Raw genomic sequence first — 16850 nt, 5'->3', positions numbered from 1 at the left:
AGGAATTCAAACGAGTGCAGTCGCACAATATCGTACGAATTAGGCAAATTTAGAAAAGTCGTATGTATCGTGACGATTTCGCCGTGAGAGTGTGTTGGTCAGCAACATCAAGGATTTTCACATTTGCAATAGCCTAAACAGAACCAGTGTTAAGCGATTAAATTCAACTGATTTGTTGAGCAGTTTTCACAAGTTGTTTCAAAGCAATTTATAAAGAATAGCACCAAGCAAGCAAGCCAAACGTGACAGTGGAAAAGAAAACTCCCTAAAGCTGTTTGGGTAGATCTGAAATTCTAAAAATTACTGCAAAGGGGAGGAAAAAGGGGAGGCTGTGACAAACACTCTAGAATGGTCCATTAGGATATTTTTCAGTTGTTCAATAGGCTACAAAATAAAATAAAAACAGGTCAAACCTGTGTCATTGGAGTCATCTGATACAGATACAACTGATACAGCTGAATCCACTTTGATTTACATGTTTGACCGGCCACAATGACCTCACCACATTCATTCTGTCTGACATGACATCACATGAAAAATGAAGCGCACAGGGAGCACAGTGTGCAAAACTCGTTGACTCTGCTACTGACAAGAATTAGGAGTAGAGGGAGGCTGAGAGAGCAGATACATTGATCTCAGGATTGCGCAGCACTCAGCCGACAAACCTGGCGGACCTCCTATTACATACAAGATTTAAGGATTTGATAGGAGTTTCAGGACACAGCACTTGAATTTGGAGGACGCTGTCTTTTCGGTTTCCGTGCTATAACGGGGATGGATCGGCGGCGGAGAGCATCTCTCGCGCTCACCTTGAACTTCATCGCGTTGATCCTCGCCATATCCGCACTGACCACCAGCTACTGGTGTGAGGGGAACCGAAAAGTTGTGAAACCCTTCTGCACCGGGCCGGTGACAGGAAAACAAACCCACTGCATTCGATATAACAGCTCGAACGTCAATGACAGCAGGTTGGTTCAGTACATTTGGGAGACAGGTGAGGATAAGTTTGTTCTGAGGAAGTTCCACACCGGCATTTGGTTTTCCTGTGAGGAGAATGTCGACCTTGTGGGTAAGGATGCGGCTTTGCTAGCATTTCCCCAATATTGCTTCGTTCAATTTAATTCAGATTCAGATTCAGACATGTAATTTTAAAACAGCTAAAGAATATCATGTTCCTTATAAGCGCCTGTTGAGCCCTGTTTGTTTACTCCTATTGATTCAAACAATTGTCTTTTTCCTTTCTGCATTAAACATCAGTGTTACTATACATTAGGGGATGCTAAAGTCTCAATGTCAATCTGTCTCTTTTAAAAGCTCTCGTTGTGTATTCTATGTAATATATTAATAAACTGTTGGCGAAGTGATCTGTATTTTTAGATGGTTTTGTTAAGTCAGTTTAGTAGTGCTATCCATCACAGTCATTGGACGTCCTTCTTAAACCCACTAAACCAATTTGTATGCATTTGTCCTTTGGGATTACAAGAGAGTTTACGAATTTAGCTATTGTTTCATTTAATTATCTTTATAGAAATGTTATATAAATGTTTTATTAACATTTCTTAAATTTTTATACAAATATTTTTTTAATTCACATAATTTTAAATATTCACATTGAGCTTTACTTGAGGCTTCGATACTGTTTAAATAAAATACCATTATACGCCATTAGTATCAACGCGTCATATCTGTGCTGTGTTTTTCAGTAGATTTCCAATTATCTTTTTTTTTTTTTTATCGTTGCGACGCGTTTTTTTTTAGGTTGTTGTTGTTGTTGTTGTTGTTGTTGTTGTTGTTGTTGTTTCCAACGTGTTTCTGCGTTTTTTAGACACCGTGTGAAGTTAAGCTGTTCAAAACCAACACAGGCTCATGACGAAGCGTAATTGACCTTGTCTGGGTTTCCCGAAGAACAAAGTAGGATGTTAGTAGCACTTAAGTAGTCCTACTTAATCTCGGCTCTGTTTCCCAAAAGCATTATTATCTAAACAGCACGTAAAAACGTTCGTAAATGAACGAGAGCTTTAAATCCATCATGTGCAACTTAAACTTATCTTTCTGGCATCTTTCACAGTTTATCAGAGACAAAGAAAAATTTAATAAACTGTAGTTTAATTCATTTTGATCATTGGAAAGCCTTAGTGAACTATTTCAGAGGATACAAATGTGTTGAATAAAATCGCTATGAAATCAATAGGCAGTCTCCGCAGTCTGCGCATGAGACGTGATATGTGTAAATTATAAGACACATAATAGCCTACAGTATAACATATTAGCATTCTTTACTAGGCATAATAGTCTGACAACATGTTCTTATTAAACAGACTATTTAAGAAGACATTTGTGAGTAATGTGACCACGCAGTTTAAAACTTCAATTAATAGGCCTTAATAAATAATTAAAATGGTTAACAGAGGACATTAGAGTGAGAGTGTGCAATGAGAGATTCCCTCTCTCTCTCTTCCTCCTCCTCCTCGTCTTCCTCCAATGGCTGGTTCAAATCGGCTCACCTATAGTCTTTTTACAAGGCAGTAACAGATTGCATGATGCATAATGGCACTAAGGCTACAAATTCACAGTGCCTCACACTCTAACCAGATGATTTATTAATACTTAGACAGGTCTATGAGTAGTTCAATACTGATGCCCATTATTTTAATCTGTTCTTTGTGCAGTTGCTCAGTTTCCAGCCGAAGGAACAAAACTTTAGGCTACGTGAGAGCCCCTTATGATTCACATCATGTACATTGACGTTAAATGTATTTATTGCATCATTTTCATTCATCTCTAATTGAGCATCAGTATATCTGAAAATCCTTCTTACTAAAGCCATCATTATTTCTATAATTCAATTATGTAATAGTTAATACATTTTGGCGCCTCGACAAGTTTAAAAACAACTTCTATTTTCATGTTGAGAAGACAAACTCTGGACATATTTACCAAAGTGATCAGCACCTTTGGACTGGTCAGCTCCCGTAACGAAGCAATTAAATTCTGCTTTATAACGAGCGATCTATGTGCAGGTTTGGGAAACAGACATTACACTATCATATAATAACGATCAACGTTAGTTAAGATGATCATTAAAGCTTAAGTTGCAATGTTATCGGAAAACCCAGCCCTTATTCATAGTTGTGTCATCTTTGATTTTTGGTCATTCCTACAATTTGGTGGCATTTCAGCTTTGAAACTTTGAAACTGGTCTAGCTAAATGACAAAAAAAAAAAAATAATAACTCTGATGTCCACCTCCAGTGTGTATGATGCCATTTCATAACATGTTGGACAACAAATCAAGGAACACACAAAACTCACCTCTATCAGTGTTAAAATTACCCATTCACCACAAGTGAATGCATGTTATTGAGAAAATGTAGTATTAAACTCTTAATTGTATGGGGTGGGGGTAGAAATACAATGATTTAGCCCTTTTTGTCAAAGATGTTTGATGAGCAGTTTTGGGGACATGAGGAAGGATTTCAATTATTTAAAATATAACTTATAAGCCCCAGAAATGTGTAACATTATAAATACGCTTTATTCTTTTTAACAAGCCTATCAAACTTGTAATCAGGTGAAATTAAACCATATAAATTCCACACACTTGTCTCTCTGTACTGGGGACTTAAAAGCCACCGAATTGTAGGAGAGACCCTGGAATAAAACGAAGCTGTGTGGGATAGACTTACCTTCTTTTCAATCACATGCACTGTATATAGCTATCAAAAAGCTCATAGATCACATCTATTTTTCCCACAACTCCAGTTTTCTGGAGTGTTTTGTTTACTGAACTATCTTTGAACGACATGTTTTTCAACATTTCGTCAGCAGAAAGATCCAAAACTCTTCAAACAGTACAGTCCACTGAAGAGACAAAAGCAGCTTTTCCACCATCGGGCCTAACAGTTCTCATCACAATACTGTAATGTTCCATGCCGATCCGGGCCAGCTGGTGCGGTTATGGTATATTTTTCCACTGTGGTGTGGTGAAATCAGGAGAACGTACGCAACAGATTCGTCTGTTGGCAATGGCATGAGAGGTATTGGAGCGAGTGTGGCGCGCTATGGAGGATGATCGCATATTCCAGTATTTAAGGCTGATTTTTCCCCTTTGTTTTACTCTGCTAACAAACAGCAAATACACAGAACATGTCACAAAAAGGAAAGTAAAGAGAAAAAGGCGAGAAGTTTAGCTGAGAGCTTGTGTTTGACACCGGACACGAACATGCAGAAAAGTAAAAGATCCCAGACTAGCTAAAAAGAATATTAATTGACTAAATATTATTTAAATATTATATGAAAATAGTATATGAGAATACATTGATGTGTTTTGAGTTTAAATGAGCTAGTAAACTCCTTCCCTGACGGAAAAGGAGTTTAGAAAAATAAATGTAGGCTACAAGACTTAGTTAAACCATCATAATAAAAACCATGAAGATACACTAAACAAGTTGCTACGCACTAAAGCCATTCCAACAGCACGTTTGAGAATGGTTGTGTAGAATGGTTTAATATGGTTAGCTAACCTTGCCAAGAATTCCAGGCCGAGAACGTTTTATAATTGTAATCAAGTGGAAATGCAGCTGTAAATGTTCTTCACCATGCTCAGAACCATTTTGTCCGATAGTGGAAAAGCGGCTTTAAAAGTCTATCCTTCACAGCCTCATCAAAAATCAAAATGGCGCTACTGTGAAAAAGGTCTTAGGAGAATATTCTTTCTTTTAACAAGTCAGTAAAAGGTACAACTTTTAGACCGACCAATAACATGCCCTTCTCTCATCTCGTTCCAAAGCTTTTGGTTTTAAAAAATCTTGTGATGTTTCTCTTACTTCCGTGCACACAACAGTGATTTTTCGGTTAAAATCATGGTTACGTTTAGAGTCTGGGTAAGGGGTTAAATGTTGAAACAATCATAAGAACATCGTCTATTGGTTAATTTATTTTTCTCTATGGCAGTAAAAGACGGCCATTTTGACCGAGGCAACTCATAAGATTTCTTACGATTTCACCTTGTCACGCTATTTTTACGAAACTTCACGAGATCTCGGAACACCTGCGTTCATGGCACTGCGTCTAGATTTTTTGCACAATACGCATTTGGTGTGAACTGCCCCTTTTTTGTTTGAACTGGCCATTTACAAGGATTATCGTTTATTTAGAGAATGTTTTCCTTTTTCATGGAGGGACATTAAACCAATCCTAAAGCTTAATTTCGGTCTCCCACGTCATTACTATTGAATGCAAAATGGGCATAGGTAAAGTCCTGTATATGCCTAGTGTTGGTAATCTTACAGCATTGTTTTCAAAGTCTTTTCTGAAATAATTTTCCTCTTGCAGGTGAGAAATGCAGAAGTTTCATTAATGTTGCCCCTCCCCACGAGAGAGGTAGGTTCCGTCATTCCTAATTGAAAACTCCAATTTTCTAGGATGCTTTAAAGTGGTTGTCACTGATGAAAACATTTCTCCTAGAGTCTGCTGCATGAGAATTTTTGTGCATGCTGTCTGAAGGTCCAGTCAGTTTTAATTCAGCTTGATTTTTTATTCTATCCACCATGCGAAAACCTTCCTCATTCTCATTCATGTAGATATATGAACACGTCAATAAGGTTTCATTCTCTCAATCTGCATCGCCAGCCTCTTTAGCGCAACTGCTTCAGAGTGTAATTGATGGATGCATGATGTCAGGCAAAAGATGCATTTGTAATAATGATAGTTAATCATGACAAAGAAACACTTACTTCTCTCCTCTGTTATTCAGCTCATTAGATTTTTGCACTCACTTTAAATTATAGAGTTAAAGTTGTAGGGCTTTAGGTTAAGATACAGCCAATGAATTTTTATGAGTAGTCCATTGAGAACACATGATGCTTAGATGTTAAAATACATTCTCCTTTCCCAGCTTAATATGCAAAGACAACTGTAAGTAAGTGTTGCTTCCCCTGAAAAGTGTCAACTGTGGTTACTTGAAACCTTTGCTCTGCTTTATTTGAGCACCCCAAGTAGCCAGACATAGCAACATTGGCTCAACCAATAGCATAGGTTTGGGGCAGGACTATCTTTTTGTCCGACCAAAGAAAGGAATGAGTATAGTTTTAGAAACCTGTTTTTAGATGCTATGTAGCAGTGTTGGGAAAGCTTTGAAACTGTAGCTTCCTAAACTATAAGCTACTTATATATGAAAGTAGTTAAAATTAATGTAAGCTACTTTTTTAAGAAAATATTGCTGTAGTATAACCATGGTTAATTTTCATAGGGGTTAAACAGGTAAGGTGACAACATTAAAATGAACATACATTTATACAAAATATACTGTATTAAAATAGAAAGCACACTATTTTATATAACTGAATCGAAATATAGTAATACACAGCACCAATATACTAAATATTTCACTTTAAAATATGAGGCAATGTCCCTGTAAGTCTGTGTGGGGCTCAAGTGAATCAGCTAATCATTTTTGTAAACCAGTTCATTTACGCAAACCATCCAAATGAACCGACTCACTAAAATGAATCAGAGTTCCCTAAGCTAATTATAAGCAATTGCTTATTTTAAGCAGTTAATTTACCTGAACTGTCTGAAAGAACCGTTTCACTTAAATTATTTGGTTTTCCATTGCTGCATTCGCAATACAGTGTGAAAAATGTAGTGTTTTATGACGCTTTAGTGCTACGGGTTGGAAAAATGTAACTTGTTAATGGAAAAGCTACACTTTTTTTGACAGAACCTGAACTACTGACATGCTACTGAAATATTTTTGTTTAGTTAGTAGTGTCGGTACTTTTAGTGAACTACTTCCCAACACTGAATGCCAATGGCAAATAAATTACACACATAAAAATGTTGTAAGCGATTTTAGCCGTTTTAGAATTTCGAATACCAAATTACCTTAAATGAGACCGACATCGAGCAGAAACGGTTGTTAGAAACAACAGCAGTGAAATTGTGCCCTTAACTGACCACTGTTATGTGCAAAACGGCATAAAAATGCCGTTAAGCCTTGATAATTCTCTGCAACTTCAATACTATGAGAATGTGAAAAATGATTGACAGTCAGAAAGCATCAGAGACCGCAGCCCATGGACACAGTTGTGTTCTGTAAACAAGAGTGTAGAGCTGTCACAGAGACCGGTGAGATTTCTCATGACACTTATTGAATTTATATTTTTCAAGGAGAGGGAAAAGAAATTTGCATAACTTTCCATGAAAAAATCACTTACACCACATTTAACCATTTTGGCACCTACAGACTAGGTTACGCTGCATCAGAAAACACTGAACAATATTGATTCAATGGGTATGGTGCTTCAAAAAGACATCGAGGAAGGTGAAAGGGTTTACTAAAAGTGATGCTCCTTCATGGAACCAAATTGTGGAAAATGTAACATTACAACACTCTGACATAGCCATCCATTGACCAATGAGAATTTCAAAGAGGCTAGTGCAGTTGTTCTTTTAAAAAAGAACAACTGTGTATGGACTACAGGGGCATAGATTCCATAGGTGACCCCCATAGGTAACCCCCAATAATCAAAACAATAAAGTACAACCCCTGCATTATTTATACCATGATCAATGGAAATATGTAAATGCTTATCGCTGCAACCTCCCCAATGTTCAAGCCAAATCTACACCCTTGATGGACTAATATTCAGAGAGTTGAATATTATTAAGGCACCTTCACAGTAGATAAAGCTTTGATGGAGTGTTTGATGGAAAGGAACAAGAAGATTCATTTTTTAGGGTTTGGAATCGGAGAGAGCTGGGTCAGTCTGAAATCAAGCGGGAATTCAGCTTCTCTATACACTGAGGTATTTGTGAATAATGTTGTATACTCATCATCCCACCTAAAGTGTGTGTGGCAGCCGTGCACATGACAAATTAAACTTTCTTGAGAAGTCTATGAAATACGTAGACGCATTTGGATGCTTTAAAAGCTATATCCTCCTTTAAATTGTGGCTTAAACATTCCCTGTTTATAAATATTTTAGCTGCTCACCATGAGCAGTGTGGTTTGGTTGGGAGGCAGATCTGAATGAGTCCCAGTGGTTCTGTTTGGCTTCAAAGTGTCAGTCTCCATGAACGTCTGTAGTACCATGTCACCGTAATCACCGGCTCGTTCCGCTTTTCACTTTACTGTGAGCTCATCTTGAGTGAACTCAAGTCTTATTTCCATAATTTCCTCAGGGGCCTGTCAACAATACCCTTGACGCACAGTACTTTCTGTCTCTGTCTCTTTCAAATGCACACAGGTGTCTTATGGCTATGCATCGTGGCTGAGTGTCTCTACATCTTACTGTTGGCCACTGGGGGAATTCTCATGTCCATAGAGGTCTGCCATTTTGGAAACGTCATTGATGGACTCAAACTGAATGCCTTTGCTGCAATATTCACAGTCTTGTCAGGTAACTTGTTGACTCCCTGCTTTATATGATTAGCTCATGCTTGTTGTTTGTAAAATGAAATGCTTTCTGATTATGAGGGCTGATTTTCGAGTGATCCTCTCTTAACATATCTGTCTAGACTTTGTCAGACTCTACCCTTTAAAGGTCACATGTAATGCACATCTATTAGATCCCACATTCAAGCCATATTGTACACTGAACATTTTTTAATCTAAAGATGTGCTTCATGAGGTAACATCTAAATTAACTGGTTTGATTCAAGACGAAAATATACAGTACTTTAACATCACTGAATCGACTTGAATACGTTAGGTTAAATTAACAAAACAAATGTTATGGGTTAGATCAGGTAAACATTTCTTCTTAAGGTAACAACTGCAGGTTACGACTTTTTACAGTGTAGACAGAACAACCATTTTTGATTTCCCATTAACAGCTCAAAAAAAGCCCTCACTACACTAGCCCTATTGCAGTTCTTTCTAAACTATTTTTTAAAAGCCATTGAAACGTGATGCCATTATTGGTAGTGTCCAGAGAGCAGATTTAGATTTCTATCTACATGCAGGCTGCCCTTTGCCTGTCCTTTATGGCAAATGTCTTTGCATTTATGTGGTATCACAGAGCCAATCCTATTCCCGGGATAGATCAAGAAAAAAAAACATAAGGCTCAGAATCCCATGTAAGCCTGACTTGAATGTCATCCAGGCTATTTTTGATGATTTGACAATTTAAGGGCTTATGGCAACATATGTGTAGGAAATTCAATCTGCTTAAATCCCACTAGATTTATTTATTTATTTCATTGTAGCATTGACTACGGATGTCCATGATATTGAGAAGGAGTTGCACAATAGATTCAAAGTGCTAATGTCTAACCTTATGTATTTATTATATATTCTTAAAATGAAACCCATCAGATACTTACAGGTACTTATTTACAGTTATAAGATTTACTGGTTTAACTTATATTAACATTTAAGGATATCAAAATGAACACCTCCCATATCATTAAATATTATACACTCACTGAGAACTTTATTAGGAACACCTGTACAGCTACAGATTCATGCTATTATGTAATCAGCCAATTGTGTGGCAGCAGTACAATGCATAAAATCATGCAGATATGGGTCAGGAGCTTCAGTTAATATTCACATCAAAGCGAACAGTCAATTCGGTGAATACCTACCGACAGTGGTTCGAGGATGGACAATCCACAAACCGGCGACAGTGTTTTGGGCACCCAAGGGTCATCGATGCTCGAGGGCAACAAAGGCTATCCTGTCTGGTCCAAACTGACAGAAGGTCTACTGTGGCTCAAGTCACAGAAACTTATAGTGATGGTTACGAGAGGATTGTGTCACAACACACAGTGCATTGCACCCTGCTGCATATGGGGCTGCGTAGCCACAGACCGGTCAGAGTGCCCGTGATGACCCCTGTCCACTGTCAAAAGCACCTAAAATTGGCATGCGAGTGTCGGAACTAGACCTTGGAACAGTGGAAGAAGGTTGTCTGGTCTGATGGGTCTTTTACATCACGTGGACGGATGTGTACGTGTGCGCCATTTTCCTGGGGAAGTGATGGCGCCAAGATGCACTGTGGGAAGATGACAAACCGGTGGAGAGTGTGATGCTCTGTGCAATGTTCTGCTGGGAAATCCTGGGTCCAGCCATTCATGTGGACGTCAATTTGACCCGTGCCACCTACCTAAACATTGTTGCAACCAGGTGCACTCCTTCATGGCAATGGTATTCCCTGATGGCAGTGGCCTCTATCAGCAGGATAAAGTGCCCTGCCACACATTGCACGCATTGTTTGGGAATGGTTTGAGGAACATGATGAAGGGTTCAAGGTGTTGTCCTGGCCTCCAAAGTCCCCAGATCTCAATCCGACTGAGCATCTGTGTGGATGTGCTGGACCAACAAGTCCCATCCACAGTGGCTCCACCTCGCAACTTACAGGATTTGAAGGATTTGCTGATAATGTCTTGGTGTCAGATACCACAGGACACCTTCAGAGGTCTTGTAGAGTCCATGCCTCGGTGGGTTGTCGCTGTTTTGCCGGTAGTCGGAGGACCAACAGCATATTAGGTAGGTGGTCATAATCTTTTGTCTCATACTTATATACACTTACAGTATATATACACACATGTCATGCTAAAAGTCTGACAAGTAAAAACTCAAATTTACTAGCCAATGGTGATTATTTCTTAGACAGTTGATGGAGGTAAAAGTTATACATCTTTTTACAAGCCAAACCGACTTCTCATGAGACTGGGTTCAATATATGTTTTATTTGTTCCCTAAAGTTAAAATAATAGCTCACACCAAAAATGTTATTCTTTCATCAATTATTTAACCTCCTGTCATTCCAAATCCACATGACTTTCTTTCTCCTGTAGAACACAAAAGGAGATCTTTTGAAGAATTTTCATGCTTCTCTTTTTCATACCATGAAAGCAAAACTCACCATAAAAGTAGAACTCTTGTCCTGTATTCCAAGTGCTCTAAAGCCATATTATTGCTGTGTGTGAGGAACAAATTGAAATTTAAGTCAAAATTCTAGTAGCTCTCAAATCTCATTTATGCATACGCATATTCAAAGTCAAGGGTTGAGATCAATGAAACAGCACACCATTGGTTATTGGGATTAAGCTGAATGCAATGTGTCAAGGTTAAATATGTCTCTGTTGCTGATAGTCCCTGGTCACCATGTAGAGTATATGAAAAAGAAACAGAATTAGAATTTTTTTTGTATTTATTTTTTGTGAACAATTCCCTAAATATTATATTTTGAAGCTTAGGTCTTTTCAGCCCCTACAGTTAGGTCCTTTTAGAAAATCCCTATGAGAAACTACACTCACTGAGAACTTTATTAGAAAGACCTGTACATCTACTCATTCATGTGATTATGTAAACATGCCCATCCTGCGGCAGCAGTGCAATGCATAAAATCATGCATATATGGGTCAGGAGCTTCAGTTAATATTCTCATCAACCATCAGAATGGGGGAAAAATGTGATCTCAGTGATTTCGACTACTGCATGGTTTTTGGTAACAGACGGGCTGATTTGAGTATTCCTGTAACTGCTGATCTGAGAGGTCAACGGAGAATGGCCAGACTGGTTCAATCTGACCAAAAGGATACAGCAACTCAGATAATCACTCTGTACAATTGTAGTGAGCAGAATAGCATCTCAGAATGCACAACATGTCAAACCTTGAGGCAGATGGGCTACAACAACAGAACACCACATCGGGTACTTTATTAGAAAAACAGTGTTCCTAATAAAGTGACAAGTGAAAGTATGCTGTGCTTTTACAGTATAAATCCATTATATGGTAAACCTGAATGAATCATTCACATTTGTACTGGCAGTTTGCTGAAAAATGTGGCAATATTAATAACTGTTCGTGAGCGTGAAGGGTTGGTTGTTGTGGTGGACATGGGTTGCCCTGTCCAGGGATTTTGCTGGTCCATGAAATAATCAGTTGATTAAAAGGAATTTTTCACCCCATGTTTTTAATTCACTAATCTGTTTTTGTGTGTGTATGATTGTGATGATGCCTGCATAAAGGTGACTCACAGTGGTTGTCATGGAGATGCAAGGTTTATCATTAAGGTGCTCTCAGGGGAGAGAGAGAGCATGGCTCGTTCACTGCCTGCATGTGAGGGGGTGTAGATGGACATGATAGTGTAAGAACAAGGATGAAGGACATTAAAAGGGATTTATTGTCCAAAAATGAAACTTATGTCATAATTTACTCACCCTCATGTTGTTCCAAAATTATATGACTGGATGGAACACAAAAAGAGATGTTATGCACAATGCTAGTTTCAGTCACCATTCACTTTCAATGCATCTTTTTTCCATACCATGAAAGTGAATTGTGACTAAGGTTAACTTTACACATAAGGTGTAAGTTCTTTCTGAGGAAGTAACAAAACTGAAGAAAAAGTAGTCTCCATGATCCCTTTTAGCTTGGGGTAAATTGTCTTTCAGTTTTTGTAGTGAGTTAGATTTTCTGCTTTTTTGATTCACCTCCATTTAGTGGATTTGCAACAGTTAACGTAATAAACAGACCTAGTGGGCTGGAAGTAATCTGCAATCTTCCTCTGTCCTTGCTATTCTGGGTGTAGGGTGACATTGATTGTGCTGACTCCCAGTCTGACTTCTTGGCGGTGTTGATTATGTCAAGTTTGCCAGCTGGACAGAGCATTTAAGCTCTTATCACTTACACATAATGGCGCTATTAAACACTGACCCTGACCTCTGCTGCACACTTTTTGGTAACAGCACTCATTCATTATTTTTGAAATATTTCTTAGCATGTCCATTGATTGACCAGTGCTTAATGTTGTATAGCCTCCTCAATTACACAGAGAGAAACCGATGATGAACAAGACTACTGAATTGTAAACATTCTTATAAAGTGGATGAGAATTTTCTAATTACCGGCCAAGGTTCTATAGGGGTCAGTGCAATCTTTGTCCAATCTATTTATACTTTGCACCATTTTAATCACATTGTAGCTTTATAAAGTTCATTTCAATAGTCCTGTGGTGTGAATATAATTTTATTTGAAGTAAAAATATTCTACAGGGACAGTATATAACCTCTCAATTACTCTAATATGAACTCATAACAACTGTATGAATAATAAATTCACCAAAACAAAATGCTGTTTAAAAGAGATGGAATGTGGAATATACCATTTCACTAATATATAATTGTTAGTGTTTCTGAGGTTGTTGGTTCTATATGTAATTTATGACAATGGTCATAAATAACACACAGTTTGCTGGAGTTTAACACTGCCTCCTTGTGGTGAAAAAGCGAAGCCTCAACTGGAACTCTGTTGCTTATGAATTTTATTAGGAGGTGCAGAGTACAACAGAGCCCTCTAAATATACTGGTGATGAATTAAATCTAGTCCTGCAGGAATGATACCTTACACTATTGTGTAATTTATTGTGAAGTCTATATAGTTTAATACACTTTAGTCATTGGCTCTTGCTTCTAATCTTGTTTATAGGTCTTCTTGGTATGGTAGCACACATGATGTTCACCACAGCATTCCAGCTGACCGTGAGTCTGGGCCCTGAAGACTGGAAACCACAAAACTGGGACTACAGTTGGTCTTATATGTAAGCTCACTTGTCTCATACACTCAACCAGTCAGTGTTTAGTCAGAATTTGCTGTTTGAAATGTCTCTATGTCATGAGTTTGGGCCACTGGAACTGGAATGTGAATTGGAATGACAGGAAGAGGAATTTACTAAAAATGCAAGTCAAAGAAATAGAACACAGTCACACAACAGAGGAACTACATTAGCCAACAAAACAATTTTTTTTTACGTGTTTTGTTTAGGTTTCCATCCTAAATGCCGTCATGTTTGAATTTCGAGTAAATTAGAGCATTAAAGTGAATGTAATTAATTACGTGATATGCCAATAAATTAACTGAATTAGTCACAAATTAATCTTTTTTTTTTTTTTTTTTTTAATCTGTATGAAATTGTTAAATAACTGTAAATAGACTGAGGATATTTGCACTAAGTGTGAATAACAATAGTTGCTCTTTACACCAAGTGTAAAAACATCTTCTTCTCAAGTGCAAATAGTGTTAGATGCTGTTTGCAACCCGGTGCAAGTAGTGGCAGATACTAATTGCACTCCTAATTAAATACTAACATACAGTATAGGGGCATCACCGCAGCATGTTTATTGTGTTTATTTAGAGTCCCACAGAAACCCTTACATATCTACCCCTATAACTAACCTTCCCTTAAAAAATTAACCATGGTGGAACTACATTAACCATAGTATCTCTAGGATATTTTGTAGTAAAATTATAGTAACCACAAAAATTAAACATGGTTACTAAAGAATATGAACACCAAGTTACTATAGTAACACTATGGTTAATTGCATTAAAACTGTGGCTTTCACCTAAAACATGGTTACTTCAATATTACTATAGTAAAACCATGGTTCATTTTACCTGGATCTAACCTTTCTCTCAACTCCCCGACCTTCACCCTGACCAAATCACTGAGAGGCAACCAGCCTTTATATTCTTTTTTTATTTATTTTTAGATGTAGTATTAAAGTAATATTAAGAGTGGAATCAGGAAACAGGATGGAAAAATTTAGACAAAAGGGAGAATCGAACCCGCGTTGTCTGCATAAAAAAAGCACATCCACACCATTGTTACACACCGCGCCACTGCTGCGTCACTAGAGGTGCAGTTTGTATTCAATCTCTGTGTTTCCACCAGATTATTGGAGTGCGAATGGCCCCCGCTGTGTGGCAGATACTATTTACACCTAGTGCAAATAGTTACTCTGTTACAAATAATTATATTTAAATATTTATACATTTAATAATTCAGATATTTGACAGATATTCAGATTAAGTCACAGAACATTATTTTGGTAGGTGAGTAAACCATTGATTAGGCAATAAAAATTTGGCTTTAGAAGGCAATAGGCAAATATAATCCCATATTGAACATAATCCTATCATTGGCCTACAGTCCACAGCAATTTGTTTTGCAGTTAAATTCATTTTATATCATATGGTCTTGTCAAGGTATGCATCGATGTATGCTTTGGTTGTGCCGTGTCATAAACACGGTGTTTTTAGGGTGCTGTGTCTTGACAAATGTTTGAAACTTAGAAAAACATGTCTTGACACCCCTGCACTCCATAAAACTGTGTTTGAACACAAGAACGCCTCCTCACTTTGTGCTGTCTGCTGTAGTGATGGGTCGTTCGTGAACAATTTGTTTATTTTGAGCTAGTGCTGTCAGTCGCTACATTTTTTAAATTGTGATTAATCGCATATTTTTGTACTTAATCGTGATTAATCGCATATTTTTTTTGTAGTGAATCACGATTAATCACATATTTTGGAAGTACTAAAGTTTGACACCGTATATACTTCTTTTCCTGTCAAGATTGATTTACCAAATTGTTATGTGTAGTTTGTAGCCTGAGAAAACAATCCCTCCAAAAATCCATTATTACGGTCCTGCATCATGTTTGCAACTTCACTTTAAAATGGAATGTAGTTGTTATACCTAGTTGTTGCAGATTGACAGAATAAAATATCAGATGCTGATTCTGATTTGATACCTTTGATGCCCCCTTGACATTGTATGTTCTTTCCTCCAGCTTGGCTTGGAGCTCGTTCACTGCCTGCATGGCCTCCTCTGTAACCACCATAAACAGATACACTAAGACTATTCTGGAGTTCAAACACAAGCGAAAGAACATTGAGAAGAACCTGAAGATCAAGCAGAAGTTGCTGGACCTGGACTCTCCAGACCAGGTGTGGGACATGTACATCAGCTCCATGCCCAGTACTGCTGAGGAGTTTCTGGACCTGTCCAGTTCTGGGCGAAAGCTCTCCACCAATTCTGTCTTCCTGGACCTCAATGACCTGCCATCTCCACAGGGAGAAGAGTACTGTTGAATCCAATACAATGGACCATCTCATTTAGAGAGCATAACCCATTTTCTAGGTACTCTTGCTTGCTCTTATTAGACTGTACCTGGCATCACATTATAGTGTAGCCTGAGACCCATGAAAGCCTTGATTCAGGGCTCTTAAAAGGGATAGTTCACCCAAAAAAGTCATTCCCATGTTTTCCCATATTACTTTTTTTCTTTTTATCAAAAGAGAAATTAGGCAGAATGTTTGCATCAGTCAACCATGGTGCCTGAGTCTAACATTCCCCCTATCATTCAGGTGTGGAACAAATTGAGTGTGAGTAAATTATGACAGAATTTTCATTTTTGGGTGAACTATCCCTTTAAGGTGATGCATTAAGGCTTAATAACTGTGCTCTTGACATAATGCTTTGTTTGATGTACTCTGTTGTATTGTTGTTTGTTGAAGGTAATGCTTTGGGTTTTAGTTTGTTATTGATGTGCTAATATTTTGTATTTCTGATAGTGTATACATGTTCTTTAAACTTTTTAAATTGCATAAGAAACATGCACATACTCTCAAAGCAGCCAGACTGACAACATAGAAATATTTTTATTAGAAATGAGTGTTCAACTTTGTGTGAAAACTGTCTGCCGCTTTAGATTTTCCATCTTTGCTGTATTACTAAGTAATTTTGAAACATTACCAATTGTATCCCGAGGGTATGTATATTCTTTTCTATGTAAGATGTGTTGAGAAACAAATTATGTTGCTGAGTGCCTTTATTTGTGGAACTGAACAGTTCATTAACCATAGCATGCAAAAATCTTTAAAAACTGTTTCTATTATATAGTATTTGGTCATCACAAATATCCATAATGACCCCAATACATATCAAACGATGTAAGCATTTCTGCAGCGCCAAACATTTTATATGGGGTTATGAGATATCTCTTATGTTCTCTTTTTAGAAATTAGATAAAGTATTACATTTGTAATAATGTAT

The 16850-nt window shown here is 37.6% G+C and overlaps 1 protein-coding gene across 2 annotated transcripts; it reads left to right on the top strand.

Moving 5' to 3' along the window:
• The first annotated feature begins 733 nt into the window (after nt 1-733).
• Nucleotides 734-16146, top strand: gsg1l2b (gsg1-like 2b). 2 transcript variants are annotated; one of them, XM_052103338.1, is made up of 5 exons: nt 734-1069; nt 5334-5381; nt 8249-8401; nt 13442-13553; nt 15586-16146. In XM_052103338.1, exons 1-5 carry the CDS (start codon nt 775-777, stop codon nt 15884-15886), a joined length of 909 nt encoding a protein of 302 aa, XP_051959298.1. In that variant the 5' UTR covers nt 734-774; the 3' UTR covers nt 15887-16146. The 2 variants fall into 2 exon arrangements, with proteins under 2 accessions (XP_051959298.1, XP_051959299.1); XM_052103339.1 differs by lacking the exon at nt 5334-5381.
• Nucleotides 16147-16850: the final 704 nt, after the last annotated feature.

This window comes from Xyrauchen texanus, chromosome 33 (genome assembly GCF_025860055.1).
Source record: "Xyrauchen texanus isolate HMW12.3.18 chromosome 33, RBS_HiC_50CHRs, whole genome shotgun sequence".
NCBI classification, from domain to species: domain Eukaryota; kingdom Metazoa; phylum Chordata; class Actinopteri; order Cypriniformes; family Catostomidae; genus Xyrauchen; species Xyrauchen texanus.
This window is presented reverse-complemented; position numbering and strand designations above follow the sequence as displayed.

Coding starts and splice junctions, on each gene's coding strand:
- gsg1l2b (XM_052103338.1), top strand. CDS start 775: ATGGATCGGCGGCGGAGAGCATCTCTCGCGCTCACCTTGAACTTCATC. Junction 1,070..5,333: donor GGAGAATGTCGACCTTGTGG/GTAAGGATGCGG, acceptor TTCCTCTTGCAG/GTGAGAAATGCAGAAGTTTC. Junction 13,554..15,585: donor GACTACAGTTGGTCTTATAT/GTAAGCTCACTT, acceptor TCTTTCCTCCAG/CTTGGCTTGGAGCTCGTTCA.